Source organism: Anguilla anguilla, chromosome 15 (genome assembly GCF_013347855.1).
Source record: "Anguilla anguilla isolate fAngAng1 chromosome 15, fAngAng1.pri, whole genome shotgun sequence".
Taxonomy (NCBI): Eukaryota; Metazoa; Chordata; class Actinopteri; order Anguilliformes; family Anguillidae; genus Anguilla; species Anguilla anguilla.
The window spans coordinates 32916337-32932944 of record NC_049215.1 but is presented as its reverse complement, the minus strand read 5'-3'; the positions used below and the strand labels follow the sequence as shown (position 1 = coordinate 32932944).

Genomic DNA, 16608 nt, shown 5'->3' with positions numbered 1-16608 from the left:
TATAGATCACACACATAAATACTAGTCATAAGAACACCCTTGCACCCGTCCTCCTTACTTTAAGATGCAAAAGATATAAAAGTGTTCAGATTTATTTTATTTATTTTTTTAATCATGCCACTCTCAATGAGAATCTACAAATGTGCAAAATTATTACTGCATACAACAGCAAAATGGCAATGACCAAGAAATTATACTGTCAGTTGGAAGGGGGAAAAAAAAGGCAATAAGGGAGTACTGTTCGCATTAAGTCACCAGGAAAGCCTTGTTTTGGTTCTGCTGGAACAAAAAAAGAACCATTCATTACAATACTGATCAAATTTTCATATACGTTTAATTTAAAGGAGTGCTCCACTTAATTGATACTGTAAGTACATTATTCATTACCTTTAATAAGCTTTTTTTTAATATATATATTATTCTTGAATCACCGACTGTAATCCTCAGCAAAAATAAATACTCGGTATCTACAGCACAGGAAAAAGAAAAGAAAAACACCTCAGCACACTGCGATGATGGAACTGGATGCGAGATGCATTCTGGGATATGATAACTGAGCAGAAACGTTTCAAATATTTCAAACAGCCAATCTGCTTCCGTTGAGAAAACGGATTCTAAATGTAATTATATTGAATTATAATACTTACACCCATTTTTCCCTGTAAGCATGAGTGTCATTAATCTGAATATTTAATAATACGGAAAAGGGTAGATGTTCCAAGATTAGGGCTAGACATTTTGAGATGAATATCTGCTGAGACATTAAATAATATGCACCAATGTGTAAGTACAGGATAACCTTTACTGTAGAAACGTTCCTTTACAAAAAGAAATTATATCAGTTGTTGCAGCCTCTTGTTTTTTGGACTGAAAAAAAAGAAGTGAATTTTGGCACCTTAGAGCTTTCCTTGACCAAAATCAAATACAGTAAACTGCAGTGCTTCCTTGCGTTGCTAATAGCTAACAAGTTTGTATCAAATGGCCCTGTGAATTTTAAAATCAAGCGATAGTGTTAGAAAAGACTGATTTTCATGGGTTTGAAAACAAAACAAAAAAACCTAAAAAAATAAAAATAAAAAAAACTTGATTTTGGATAGTTTTACAAACAGGCAAACACAGAGAATACAAAGCCTTTTTGACTATGTTGTTATTAAAGAAAGCCATCTTATTTCCTACAGTAAAAATAAAAGTTGGCAAACAACTTTAATCCTCCACAATGTACACCACAAATCCATCTGAATCATCCCCCCCCCCCCCCCCCCCCCCCCCCCCCACCCTACTCATCCGGACTTGACCGCAGCAGGTTTGGAGTGCTAAATCACATGCTCACTCTTCTGGCCCATATCAACAAGCAAAAATGTTAAATTTGGATACTACTCAACTACAAGCCCCTCCCACAAGCCAATTCCATGAGGGGAGTCTAACCTCCCGACTCAGGTTCTCACAACCTTTGGTTCCTCCTTGAATTTTTCAAAAATTAAAAACTCAATTTAAAAAGGTACTAAATAATCATACTGTGGCACAACACTAGTGACAAAGACAAAGTTTGTCAAACGAAGCGGATGTCGAAGACCTGCAGTCAAGAACTATTCTCTGCAAGCTTTTTTTTGAAGAAGAAGAAGATAAATCTTTTCAAGATTCTACAAATAATTGTTATTGTTACTATAATTTTGTTTGTTTGTTTTTTTTGTTTTTTTCATTAGAAAAAGAAAAAGGGGGGCCATTGCTGGGAAGCTCGGCAGGGCGGGCCTACGAGGCCGGCTTCTTCAGGTCCCGGATCTGTTTGATCAGGTACGTCTTCTCGTCGTTGAACTGCTCGTCGTCCGTGCGGTCCTTCTGGAAGTTGCTGAGGAAGTCGATCAGTTTGGTCTGGTTCTTCAGGAGGATGTCCACAATCGGCTGGGTCTTGTTGGGATTGGCCACAAACACCTGGGAAATTTTTTGTGTCGGAGAAAGAAAACGCGTCACCAAACTCATTTACTTCTCAGCCGGAGATGATGACTCATTTCTGCGACCAATTTACCGAGGAAAACAAAAAACTGCGTTGTTTGACTAAGTATTCCACACTTAAAGGGAACAGAGAGATGAGTAGTTTTATGGGAGCCTTGTGTGCCCAAAAAGGTAGACATCGTAAAACACTTAATTTTGTCATGGCATAATATATATTTTTTTTTGTACGGTCTCTCAAGCACACTAGCAATTAATAAAAAATGTAAATCGTCAGCATCATCACCATTTACATTCACTAAGAAATATATAGTGGTATTAATGATCACCTCACACTACACACACTGATATGGGCTGTCAATCAAGAGGTATTACGCAGTATTAAGACTACATTAACAGTTATTTTAGGTTGCAGTCGTGTTCAGCTAATGCAGAATTTTCTTTGCTCAAGAGTTTTATTATGCATTTTGTGTTATTCTTTTTTATTGATTTATTGTGCTTTGAACATGTGGCCATGGAAGAACTCTCTAAAAACAGATTATCGGTATATTTACATCTATCCATCACAGCGGGGGAAAAAAGGTTTTAAGCTAAAGAGACAGCAAGAACAGGACTCTACCTTGAAAACGTGGAAGGCCTCAAACTGGATGTTTTGACTCTTGTCCCTCAGCAGGTTCATCATGAGTTTGAGGTTCTCGGGCTTGCTGATGTACCGCGTCATTACCGTGAAGTTGTGTCTGTCCAGCAGCAGTTCTCCCAGCAGCTGTGCCACAAAAACACAAACTCCCAATGTTAGTGGATTGGGGGTTGCCTGTTCCAATCCCTGGACTCAGGAGAAGCCAAAAATAAAAGCTAAATTTTTCTCCAAAAAGTCAATAAAAAAATTAAAAAAACTACCTACACTCAGTGTGTGACAGGAGTGGAATTATTACTGATTTGCAGCTGAAATGCTTGTTGCACTAGGACTGGCAGTAAAAATCTCAGGAGGAACACATTTAATGTACACTTGAACAAACTGAAGAAAGAAACACTGAAATGTACGAGCCACAGACACAGGACATATGTGAAGAAAACAAGTGAATGATACAGGGTGCTCAGACCATCTAAGCTTGTCAGTTGGCGTACACTCAAGATCTGGACAAACTGTTATGAATACAACTATATGTGATGCAAGTTTAAATGTACTCAATGATTATGACATGAGAACCAGTATCATTTATAATCTTGCACAGATATAAATAAGAAACGGTCTTCACATGTACACTGGATTACTTCCCACTACACCTCTAATGACTGTATTATGTGGCTGACTGCACTAACCCTGCAAACAGATTTCTCAACAAAACACTGAGCTGTTCGGTCTAACCGCAGCATAAAGGCTATATTTAATTTAACGATAGCAGAGCCAAAAGGAGAAAGGGTTACCTTCAGTGACTGCCTCTTTGTGACATAGTTCTCAGAGTGGAGCAGCTTCTCGTAGTCTGCAAAAACCTAAGGAGACGAAGCGGAGAATGAGAGGCCGCCATCATCTCCACGTAGAATGACATTCTGAGCAGATTAGCTGAGGCAGAGGTTCATTCGATCATTTTTATTTTACTGGATGGAACTCTCCAACTTGAGGCTTCGTTTCCCCCTGAAAAAAGCACTCCTAATGTGTGTTTGGGACATCGTAGTTCTGTTTTAAAGCAGTACGAGGAATCAAGGAACTTACAGCATCATAGTTCTGTTCTAAAGCACAACTACGAATCAAGGAATTTACCGCATCATAGATCTGTTCTAAAGCAGTACTAGGAACCAAAGAACTTACAGAATCGTAGTTCTGTTCTAAGGCACTACTAGGAACCAAACAACTTACAGCATTGTAGTTCTGTTCTAAAGTAGTACTATGAAATAAGCAACTTACAGCATCATAGTTCTGTTCTAAAGCAGTACTAGGAACCAAAGAACTTACAGAATCGTAGTTCTGTTCTAAAGCACTACTAGGAACCAAACAACTTACAGCATAGTAGTTCTGTTCTAAAGTAGTACTATGAAATAAGCAACTTACAGCATCATAGTTCTGTTCTAAAGCAGTACTAGGAACCATGGAACTTACAGCATCGTAGTTTTCTGAAGCAGTACTAGGAACTAAGGAACTTACAACACCGTAGTTCTGTTCTAAAGCAGTACTAGGAACTATGGAACTTACCGCATCGTAGTTCTGTTCTAAAAATTCCGCCACCAGAATCTTGTGCCTCGTGAGCAAGTCCTGTCAAAGAAAAGTAAATATTTTACAATTATTTATGCTCTGCAAGTGATTTTAAAATTGTGAAAATTATGACTTCCCCCTACGACACATCAGTATGGGGGTAAAATAAAACCGCTTCCTATTTAAAGTACAAATTCTGTATTTTTGAACCCAAGCCCTATTTTGGATAGGCTCAGATGATCGTGAACAGTACAGAAAAATATTTTGATGCATCGTCAGACACAGCTCCAAACGGAATATACTGAAGCAAATTTTGCAGACTTCAAAAATCATGACAAAAGCCAGAAAAAGAATCTGTACTACAAAATAAATATTTCAACAAAAATATTTCAAAAGCCCAATCAGTTTAGCTAACTAGGTTACTGCAGCAAGGCGCAAACTGGCTGCTAGCCACAGCTAAACAAACAAGCTACCTTAGTTTCAACCACACCCCTTAACAAGCACAAAGTCCAGCATGGATGTAGCAAGACGAAAGTAACTGCACACGCCCACAACCTTTCATAGAATGCGGTTTGTGATCATTTTTTCAGTAGAACACGGTAAGACACGTACGAATAGACTGTGAGCTTTCACTGACAGAAAAATCCATTTATCACGGTTTTGGAAGGCTGCAGAATTCGCCCCAGTATATTCCTACAGCAGCCTTGTCTGAACATGCAGCAACTAGGCATCAAACTCAAGTTCTACGTGAGCAGCAAACTTTTGCTATTCACGATCATCCAAAGAGTATCCGAAAAACAGGGTCTGGGTCCAAAAACACCAAACTGATCCTGGTTTCCCCCTCTCCTTCTAAACAGCAGATCCAAAGGGGGGGGGGGGCGGAGAGACCTTGAAGGTGGCGAAGGCGTCGGAGGCGATGTCGAAGGTGGACATCTCCACGTAGCCGAAGAAGTCGCGGAACCTGTCGGAGTGGAGCAGGGCCTTGGCCAGGGGCTCGTGCCGAATGCACTCCCTCAGCATGATCCCGCAGTTCAGCGCCACCTGGGCGGTCTCGTACCTGCGGGGGGGGGCAGGGTTATACACAGGCACACACGGACATATAGCCGCACAAGCATGTACGCACATAAACACGCATGTACAGGCACACACAGACACATTGACAAAAACTAGCACATACACAAACACGTGCACGCATGGGCATGCACGTGCATACAAGCACACATGTACACACACACACACACAGGCACACACATGCATGTGCACACAGAACACACACACGTGCATACAAGCACACACACACACACACAAACATGTGCACACAAAGCTGAGCAGTCTTGGAGGCAAACAGAGCATGACATGGGGAAGTACACAGCACACTAGGGAAAGTCTAAAACTAAAACCCTGCATGGTGAGGAGGGCCTCAATCCCTAGTAACACTGGAGGGGATTGAAACAGGCACTGTGGGGGCTGCTCACCCTTTCAGCAGGATGAACAGCACCTCCTGGTGGGAGCAGAAGTACTCCACGGTCGGGCTGCGCGTGCCGATCTGTCGCCGCAGGATGTTGTTGAAGATCTGACACACGTCCTTCTTCCCCTGCGGACCCAGATTCCAGAACCTGTCACTGCAGCTCCGAGGGCTTTCTGGGCCAATCATACGTCAGCCACCATGACAACCGCTACCTCTCTCCAATATTCCTCTCTCTCTCTGTCTCTCTCTCTGTCTGCTTCTCTCTGCCTCTCTGTCTCTCAGTCTCTCTCTCCCTCCCTCCCTCTGTCTCTCTCTCTCTGTCCCTCCCTCTACCTCTCTCCAATATTCCTCTCTCTCTCTGTCTCTCTCTCAGCCTGCTTCTCTCTTTCTGTCTCTCTCTCCCTCCCTCCCTCTGTCTCTCTCTCTCTGTCCCTCCCTCTCCCTCTCTCAAAACCTCTATCTACACATATATATTAGAGTCGGAGGCCTGATAGAGGATCAGATTTGACTTTAAGCTAACATGGCTGAGGTTAGGATAAGGACAGGGGGGCTCCCGACCCCCAGGATCGGCCCTCCCAACTCTGAAATACGTTTATGAACACGGGGCGCTGACCTGCACCCCCTCTCTGAAGCGTCCGGAGGCGGGCTGGGGTCTCACCTCGAAGTCGATGACCTGCAGGTTCTCCACCAGCTGGATGAGCAGGCCGCTGTTGTACAGCTCCTGGGACAGCTGGGCCACCGTCTCCGTGTGTGGCTCCTTGTCGTTGGTCCCGTACAGGATCTCCTTCATCGCCACCAGACACTTGGAGACCTCCTCGGAGGCCTTGGGGGGAAACATCCAGACACCCAGGGGGACAGAGACAGGGACACAGACGGAGACACAGACGGAGACACAGACAGAGACACAGACAGAGACACAGACAGAGACACAGACAGAGACACAGACACAGACAGAGACACAGACAGAGACACAGACAGAGACACAGACAGAGACACAGACAGAGACACAGACAGAGACACAGACAGAGACACAGACACAGACACAGACACAGACGGAGACAGGCACACGCACACAACGGTTGAATATAAATAAATTCCTGCCACTTGAAATGGGTGTGTGCACCATCAGCTGTATAGGACCATTACCAGCTTGGTTCTGGATCCTAATCGCTATGGATACGCTCTAAAGTGTTTTGACAGCCAATCAGTCAAGACCAGAATGCACTGCAGCCCTCCCTGATGGAGAGTATTTACTGAGTGGGCTAACCACCGCAGGACGCAGAGAAGGAGAGAGGATGCTGCTCCTTTCAGGGGCGAGCAGAGCGCCGTGTGTGTGTATTTTTACCGCACCTTCTCGGTCTTCTTGTCCTGCTTGACCAGGACGGCCATGTTCTCCTTCAGGGTCCGCACGATGTCGGCGGGGGTCTTGTGTGATTTCCCGAAAAGCGGCATTGCGGAAGGTCTTCCCCAGGTCTCAGGCCAGAGCCAAGCCTGTGGGGGGGGGCAGCCAAAAAAGCAGGGTATAAGACCATGTATTTCATATGCAAGCAGGCTCTCTCTTGGCTCTCTTTTTGGTTAATACCTCAGTGTCACCTGAAAACACCCACCACACCTCCATTACATTACATTAATTTGGCAGACGCTTTTATCCAAAGCGACGTACAAAAAAAGTGCATTTCATGGTCGTAGACAACTGCTAAACACGGGTTCAGTAAGGTACAATACTTATTTTTTACAGCTATTTCTAGCCGAGAACAGTGAACACTATTCTGGCCTAACATCTGCAAAGCCAACTAGGCAGAAGAATAACCTCCACTACATTGACTGAACCTTCTAGATGTTTTTAGATGTTTTATTGCTCGTATTCCTCTGTGTGCACTTCGGGCAGCAAAACATTGTATGAAAGGTTGTATAAATAGTTATTTTTATTACTATTATTGTTATTGTGATATTATAACTTCTTACTGAATTGTACATATTTACACACATATTGGTATAGAGATTAATATATAACAGGGTGTGTTATTTGTACCGTTAACCCAGAAAGGAATGTGTTTATATATATATTGTGTATATATTGTGTATGTGTATATAAATATATATATATATATATATATATATAATTTTTATATACACAAACAAAATGGTACCTTCTTTATAAATTGTGAAATGCTGTGTTAAGTATGCGTTTTTAAAAGTAGTAGTAATGTATGCGTGATGACAAAGCAATTCAGCATTTTTTTAACAAAATGAATTAGATTGTTATTGCTACTTGTACCAATACCCAGGAGTATTACACAACAGTGAATAACCCATAAATGTGCTGCATTCAGTCCTTGCTGGGTTTATGTGTTAGGGTAACCATTGTGCAATATTGGGAGGAGTGCCACCTGTATTGTCCTAATCACTCACATATGGACCTTTCTGTTGGGGTACGTGGCATATTTGTGCAAAAACCTCCAATTCCAGATCAGCTCCTCCCTCTCTCACCCACAGACTTCCCAAATGTGTAAGAATGGTTCAGTGCTCCACAGTCTGAGTGTATTTTGTCAGAGGGGAGACATTTCAGAGTTAGAGATTTTTTTTTAGAGTGACATAAGTGAACCTTCCATTATTAACAATAGGCTTAAGACATCTGTTGGATCATTTCCAACATCACACCCCATGGAACGTGTGGTGTGTGATTTGCCCCGATTTACCTGCCCTAAAATAGCCAAATTTTCTTAAATGCTTTGGCAGTTGTGGTAGCCGCATCCCAATATGGGAGGAGCACCATCGAATCCAACTGTAACTCAAGCTGAACCACCTAAACGAGGCATAACAGAGCACCAAATATATATCTCAGTGTTTAAAAGTGCAAGATAAATTAATGAAGTTAGAAGGTCCACACATGAGTGAGCACACACTGCTATTCATTAAGTGTGCTAAGGTAGCAAATCCTCTTATACAAGGCAGCCATGAAAAGAACTCATAGTAATAATCATACTCATATTATGAGTACTTATAAGAATAACAATGTACAATGAGCTGGGGGGGGGGGGGCTATATAATGCTCTTTTAATATGGCCCAATAAATGGAAATGAAGCTTTGAAACTCTAATCATTTAAATATATTGTCGCAAAGTACTCTCCTTTACCAAGTATGCAAGAGGAAATGAGGTAATGGTCAATATGACTGCATTATGCCCATGAAACACACAACACATTTTCATTTCATTTTGATTATGATTACAGTCATCTCATCATCATTATTATGACAACTCAACACTGTTTATGAATAGAATCAGTCGGGGAGAGAGTTTTAAGAATAGGCTACATTGCATTAATATTCAAAAACTGTCAAGACTGTTTACAGTCAAGTGCAGAGAGCGAAGAGTCACTCATTTCAATTGATGACTGCTGTGAAGCGTAATGACAGGTACTGACCAGAAGATGTCACTAGAGAGGCAGCTGTCAAATGCTTCGTGACACAGGCACGTCAACAAACACAATCGCTTCAACCGTGTCATTACTACAGAAAGCTTCGCCCTTCCCATCACTAGCTGGGCTTATAAACACTTATCCTCCATCGGCCCGACAACTAAAGTAATGAAAATCACGACTAGAAAGTCCCAAAAGACTAGCCGAGTTCACAACCAAAATAAAGCTTCTGACATTAAGGAGTGTATTAAGAGATGGCCGGACCAGAAAACCAGAATATGCCATTTCCTGTCTCTTTTAATGCCAAGAGGAAGCGTTTCGTCACACCATCACTGAACAAGAGAACATGCCCCAAAGCCGCTCTCAATGACCAATTAACTGCCAGTCTCCAAAACACTGATCAACAGCTGATCCACATAGAGCCCTGCAATCTAGTGCTGAGTCAAAGGAATCTCGAATCGAGTGAAATACAAGATTGAGATTACAAAATTGAGACAAAATAAATCAAGCGAAAATGTGAGCATGCACCGAAGGAAACTAGCAAGCACTACAGGCCAGGTGACTGATACAAAAGGTAGCCCACAGTTTCACAAGCACAGTTTGTAAAGCGCATCAGGCCAAGTGGATACACTCAGAATTCTAAGTTCCATAAACGTAACAAGAGGCGTCAGCTGTGGCCCGAATTCTAATCTCTTAAACAGCCAAACAATAACCTGCTTATACCAGTGTTTCCCATATGTTGACTTTACTTCGCCCCCGCCCAAAAAGATTATTATTTCTTTTTTTTTGTACTTAACTTGGGACTCTTGGCATTGCCGACACAAAGTTTGCAGTGTTTGCAACACCGTGAGGTAATATGGCATTTCAAACACACACAGAGAGGTAGTGGAATTGTTTTGTCCTTTTCTCCATAACTATCGGCCCAGTTCACATCAAAGTGTTTTAGTGTATTGGCGAGCCAATAAGCGAACACAGACAAACCTCATTCGTCAGGAGAAGAACTGAACGTCCACTGAATGGATGTCAACGGCTGCGTGAGGAGGCCGCCTCCCCGCGCATTGTTCAGAACATTGGGAGTCTGTTGTTTATTTCTGGAAGCAACACACTATACTTTTGTATTTATTGCATTTTTTCTGTCAAAGGTCGAAGTGACGTACAGGTGACTCACTGTGCTGTGCAAACTGCCCATCCCTCCTGTGTTGCCAAGCCCCGCTTACTATGAGTGATGTGGGTTTCTTTTTTTTTTTTTTTCTTTTTTAAAGTCGCTGTTAAATTTTATAAAGAGTTGCAGGTCAAAATTTTTTTGGGCTTGTTTTAGTTTGAGTGTGTGTATTTTTGGGCCTTTTTTTTTTTTTCATTGTTTGGTTATTTGGGATCAAATTAAATCTATACTGCTGTAAGCGATATGCTATTTAGCCATTGTCTTTTTGAAAGAAGCCTGCCCTTCCCACCCCCCCCCCCACCCCCCTCCCCCTCCCCCCTCCCTCCCTGAGCCAAAGGGCTCCACGGCTTGTTCAAATTTGCCAATAGCGCAAGACACAAAGAGAAATTTTCAGGTAGGGGAGGGGGGTGAGAGACCTGCGTATGTACTTGCGTTGCATTATCACAGCAACCAAACTTGCACACCGTGTTGCACAGAATTCCCACCCACCCCCTTGAATTAGCAGACCCCCCCCCCAAAACATACACGCGGAGTCGCCGATCACAAATAAATTGTCAACCAGTGGGAAACACTGCATATTCTTTTGCAGAAAATAGTTTGAAAATACCTGATAACTGATATATGCAGCCTAAAAGCACAAGTCTTATTGTGGCTTACTGTCACGGCAGGATGTCTGTCACGAAAATTATAGGCTGAAGTCACAGAGCACAAAGGGAAAAGCTACTGAAAATCGTGGAAAACTGAAAAAAGCAGTCACAAAGTCACAAAGTATTTTTAAAACATTACTTTATCACATTAATTAATAGATCTCATGGGCGGCAGTGGGAAAATGACTGAAATAACATGCGCTACTGCAGCAACGGTAACTCGAGCTTGAAGCTGAAAATGACAATCGCCAGCAGGCAGTTCCCACAAGGAACATACGAGTAAAATGCAGGGCTGGAACGGTAAGAAAATTTGAGGAATCTGTAAATCAGGACAAAAATCACGTTCCCAGCCCTAGTAAAATGCATTGATAGGCTGGTACCCCTTTGGTCCATCGGGAGAAAAAAAGATCATGCTTTGACAGAACACTGTGAGAACAGTTAAATTGCATTACTAAAGGAATAAAACAGGATTACCGCGAGTCCGTCTTAATTTCATTAAAGTTTGTTTTGGTACAACATGTCGTACATTGTGACGTTTGAGTCTTTGATGGAGCGCTTGTTGGGACTGGCAACGTTACAGCAATGGGGGGGGGAGGGGGGAGGAGAAGTGTACATTGCACTTTTGTTTTCGGAGAGGGGGCTGACCCCCAGGGGTTCAATTCCCAGGTAGGACACTGCCGTTGAACCCTTGAGCAAGGTACTTAACCTGCATTGCTCTGGTATATATCCAGCTGTATAAATGGGTGCAATGTAAATGTTTTTTAAAAATTGTGTAAGTCGCTCTGGATAAGAGCATCTGCTACTCAGCCTACCCGTAATGTAATCAGACCTGGGTCAAATACGTATTTGTTTTGGATTCAAATACTTTTCTGTGCTCTATTGATCTTGCCTGGTGTAATTTAGCCTGCCAATATGACCATAAGGTGGGGTTTGCACTTTCTGAGAGCATTTCATTGGTTCCAGTTACACCAGACAAAATCAGCAAACACGTAGAAAAGTATTTTAATCCAAAACAAATACGTATTTGACCCTGGTCTGGATGTAATGTAATGATTTTTTTCTCAGGGAGGGATGGTTCGGTGTCCAGATTCCTAGCCGACGGGGAGACTGACACTGCGGTGCTATGTAGGCCAAGCAGTGGGAGTAACACCAACCACAAGAACCTTTTTTTTTTTTTTCTTAAACCCAAGTGATAGCAGGTTAAGAGAGTCATGTGAAGAGGATTCATTCAGGAGCAACAGAGAAGAGGGAAACCCCCCCACAATTCAGCCCTCTTAACTGCACAAAACCCTGACTCTTGGGTATGGTAAGGGTGAAACTATAGCGTAACTCTTGAGGGGGGAAGAAACCTGGGATGGCTGAGTTCAAACAGCAAACGACACAAATCTGATTTCCTGGAGCCAATTCAACCTCTCCCCCTTCATGGAAAAAAAAAAAGTTATTTATAAAACGGGACAAAAACTTGTGACCGCTAATCCTGGTTCATGCACAGGCCTGATGCTTTTTTCTTTTTTTTTTCCCACGTCACCATGGATCCAGCAGGGCTTGTGATTCTTTTTTTCCCTGATTAATCAGGATTTAATCAGGCCTTCTGAATTAACTACTGATTTTCAGATACTCCACCACAGAGAGAGGGCTTGGATATATCGAGCATAGGCTAAATACCTCAAGAGATTATCACCATTATTTGACAGACAATAGGCAGGAGAGAATGTTCAGTGATAATACCCAATTCTACTGACCCAGGACCAGGAATACTAGTGAAGATGATGTCACACAAGTTTCTCCATGACATGGCACAGCATCCATAGGACCACCCCAAAATTATTTCAGGCCAATGGGAAAATCACTGACAAAGTGCACTACTCAACTGCTAGCACTACCAACTAGGGACAGACCATGCATGAGGTCAGCTTTCTTTTTAAACATACTTCCTAAGACCAAACCCTAAACAAGGCTCTCACTACTGTCCAAACTGTGTTTTCTACATTACATTACCTTACATTCCAGGCATTTAGCAGATGCTCGTATACAGAGCAACTTACACAACATAGGCACAACACAGGATTCTAGACATAGGATCAATGTTCCCAGTACTTGGCAGCTTGAGCTGTTCCAGGTTTTCCCCTGATACAGGTAAGAATTCCAGGTGAGTGGAGGCCACACTGCACTAACCTACTTATAGTAAATGGAACTGCAGTCTCCATCACTAATATTGTCAGTAGCTCTGCTGAAGTACTCATGTTTTGGGTGTGGCCTCTTTGAAGCGAATGTGACCTGTACTCATCGCAGTACCAAAGACAACAGGTGATACGGTCAGGCAAAGCACAGGTGTGCCCAACTATTCATTGCTCATCATTAGCGCTCCTACCCACAACCCCAGTATCTTATCACCACTGCTGTGTACTGCAGCATCAACGCACTGTCATAGCTACAAATCAACACCACCACCACTGCCACAATCGACACCATCACCGTTTCTCACTGCTCTTAATCACCACTATGCTGCCTGTGGAAGGGCTGCCACAACAAACTGAATTTTAATGTCAAAGAATCTGTTTCATTCAAATGGAAAAGGATTCCAAGGTGTTAATACGCATAGCCAGTTTTAATCTGTGCACTTTCAAACTTGTTTAGCTTGTTTAGCTCACCTTTCTGCTACATCATCACCGTCTCTGTAGGAGATGTTTGTTTACAACACTAAAACTGCAGCATCATGGCTGAAAATTCGGAACCAGCCATCAGAGATGATCTCTTCTTAACAGAAGGGATGTTGGGAACGTCTCTGAATTCCAAGCAGCTCATGGACAGATTTAACACGACACAGGATCTTGCAGAATTTCCCAAACGGAGCTCAGATATTACATGACAACTAGCACCCTAAAGCCCACTTGAAAAACTCTGCATCCAAAAAAGTTTTTAGAAATAACTGAGTCAGAGGCACCTATATGCTAAGACCCATCCGTGGCCACATTTTTCCTCCCCTAATCCACTAGTGCATTACCGTAATACATAAAAATTCCTTGAAAATAAACTGGCTGATGATGTTGGCATTTAATTATATGAAAATATATTTTCAAACACATTTCATTGGTTATATTTTTAAGGAAAGAATATCCGAAAGACATTTCTTTTGGGACAACTGACAGTCGTAACTCATAGATACAACTCCAAATTAGCACTGACACCTACAGCGAGGTCTCCACCACATTAAAGGCTTACCGCGTGTAACCAGCGGAAGCCACACGGCCCCAGCTGCTTTCAAGTAACAATGACAACCAACACATTTTTGCCTCTGATGTGTCTACTCCCCTTCCCCAAAAAAAAAAACTTTAATAATTTCAGGCGTGCCCCTACACAGGACGTGCAACGGCAAACATGTAGCACGGGCCTGTCAACTCCCCATACCACCCAGAGGTTAGGCGATCTCAATGTGAAACAGTGCAACTCCCTTCATATTGACCCACTGTGTTTATAACTATGGCTAATCCCTGATGGAGCTGTGAAGCCAAGACAACAGAAAACGTCTGTCAGAACACGCATTTCTCAAAACATTCTGCATGAAGGACTACAGCAAGTCTCAGAATATATATATATATATATATTTTAAATCACAATGAGCAGAGACACAAGTCAGCGAAATCTGTTCGTGAAATCCGTCACAGTGATCACAGAACGCAAAGCAACGGCGGCGCGGAGTAACGCAGGCCTGCTATCTGCTAGGCCTCAATAAAAGTTAATGAAAGACTGCACCCACCTTATACGCCGTCTAATAAGAAATGCCGTGTCTCATTTAAAGGAAAACTTCCTCTTTGAAACCCTGTTCCTCCGCCAGATTTCGCTTGGCACTTTGCTTTGTGACTCTCAGCAGTAAAAGCCCAGTGCAAGTCGACAGAAAATGTAAAAATCAAAACAGATCAATAAACGAAGCGTTCAATTGCGAGAAAACCCCTTATAAACGCATTTAACTTTAAAATGTACACTTGGTAGGCATGTTGTTGGCGATCGTACATCAACGCCCGTAGATGCACATTCTCCTGTATGTAGGTACAGCTTTGATCAGCAGGCTGGCTGTAGCCTAATCGAAAGCCAGCTACTTAGCCCAGCTAAAGGGACTGGGAAGGCCCAACCGAGAATTACTTCATGTTGAACTCAACGCCAGAAAAAAAGAAACATCATAAATAATCTACAACAGGAAAAATGAAAATTAGCTTCGCGGGGAAGAAATTCTGTACGGCATGTTTACAATGTTACGCGTTGGTTATAATGCCACAGCGGGTTACACTGCTAGTCTGTTTGTAAACGTGCTAGCTCCTGTAGGGAGAGCAACGCAGAGCAAAACAAATAGCTACGCGAACAAAAGGCATACAATCAATTCATAACACAAAGCCTTGCTAGCTAAGCGTAATTGTTCAACTATGTAAACAACATCTGTGCGTAACCGCATTCATCTTCTAACTGATCAGCTTGCATTTAAGTTATGAAACGCCGCTAATTTTAGCTGAAAATAAACGCCATTTAGCTAACGCAGGCTAGCACGAGCACAATCCAGCGTCCGGAGCAAAACTGTTTGATTCCCTTTCTTTGACATGGCTGAAGCCGGACATGCTCTCAGAACACAGACGGTCGAGCAGGTCGATAACCAGCTCGCTTGTTTGGATCACGGCTCATAGCTAACATAGCATAGCTACCTCGCTACGTGTAGCGAAATGTATCCTTTCAGGGGAAGTTTGAAACTCAGAGGCAGCGTCAATTTAACCACCAAACATCCGACCGAGTATGGATATCGTCGGCCCCGTTTAAATCAGAAACGAGTGGTAGTCTACTTACAGAACACGGCTGTGCTGTATCTGCTGTTTCAGCGATGTCGCGTACTGCTTGGCTTGAGCGTGCAACCGAACTGCTTTTAGGAACGCCACCGATGTGTACACTGGGCTAAACGTCAGAGGAATGTGTATATAGCGAACTTAACATTGCGGACTTTTTAAAGAGGGCAGTACATAATTTTTCGCTGGGGGTTATCCGCGGTTTACTCAACAGCGCCCCCAGCTCCAAGCAAGCTTGTACTCAGAGCATGTGCATGCAATACCTTCACAGATGGACTGTGCCTGAGTTAGACAGACCAAACTGGTAGTGCGCGCTGTATTTTGTACTAGATTCATTTTAAAGGAATGAGTAAAATATGCGCGATGCGCGAGCAAAGAGAATCATTATCAACTGTGGCTTTACATTAAACTACCGTCACGCCATGTAAATACGAATTTGTTCTTAATTGATCTGCCTAGTTAAATAAAATAGACATTCTTTACAAGGGTAGCTAGCTACCTTGTATATACACTTTGACTCTTCTAAAATTATATATATATGTGTATATATATATATATACTATATATATATATATTGTGTGTATTGCGCTTTTATCTTCTTTTGATGCAATGGCTGGTTTGGCACCTGCAAACCCTAAATAACATATAGCCACAAGCATCGTTACAGGGGGTCCAAGCACACAGCCAATTATATGCCACTTAACGCCAAAATTACGCAGTAACCAAAATGAAGTACCCTTTAGGGAGGTACTGCAGCAAGTTTTATAGATCTCACCCCATTTATCTGAGAAAAGGTTAGAGAAAGCTTGGCTCAAATACAAAGCCAATCAAATTGTTTTTTTGGGGTTTTTTTTTTTTTTTTGAGGATGCATGAGGGTGGGAGAGACAACGATAGAGGGGATGGGGAAATGGAGACCGCCATTTTGTGGTGCAAATAAAATGACGGCACA

At 42.5% G+C, this 16608-nt stretch overlaps 1 protein-coding gene across 2 annotated transcripts; it reads right to left on the bottom strand.

The window, feature by feature from the left end:
- Nucleotides 1-1612: 1612 nt before the first annotated feature.
- Nucleotides 1613-15828, bottom strand: cab39l (calcium binding protein 39-like). Of its 2 annotated transcripts, none has more exons than XM_035394083.1 (9): nt 15663-15828; nt 6954-7094; nt 6262-6426; nt 5611-5729; nt 5024-5192; nt 4136-4195; nt 3373-3438; nt 2567-2710; nt 1613-1929 (listed from the first exon to the last, which is right to left on the bottom strand). In XM_035394083.1, exons 2-9 carry the CDS (start codon nt 7053-7055, stop codon nt 1750-1752), a joined length of 1005 nt encoding a protein of 334 aa, XP_035249974.1. In that variant the 5' UTR covers nt 7056-7094; nt 15663-15828; the 3' UTR covers nt 1613-1749. The 2 variants fall into 2 exon arrangements, with proteins under 2 accessions (XP_035249974.1, XP_035249975.1); XM_035394084.1 differs by lacking the exon at nt 15663-15828 and adding an exon at nt 14590-14963.
- Nucleotides 15829-16608: the final 780 nt, after the last annotated feature.

Excerpts from the sequence above, each read along its gene's own strand:
- cab39l (XM_035394083.1), bottom strand. The coding sequence starts at position 7,055 with ATGCCGCTTTTCGGGAAATCACACAAGACCCCCGCCGACATCGTGCGG. Across the intron at positions 5,730-6,261 it reads TGCAGGTCATCGACTTCGAG|GGGAAGAAGGACGTGTGTCA; the intron begins GTGAGACCCCAG and ends CTGGGTCCGCAG. Across the intron at positions 2,711-3,372 it reads CAAAGAGGCAGTCACTGAAG|CTGCTGGGAGAACTGCTGCT; the intron begins GTAACCCTTTCT and ends TTTGTGGCACAG.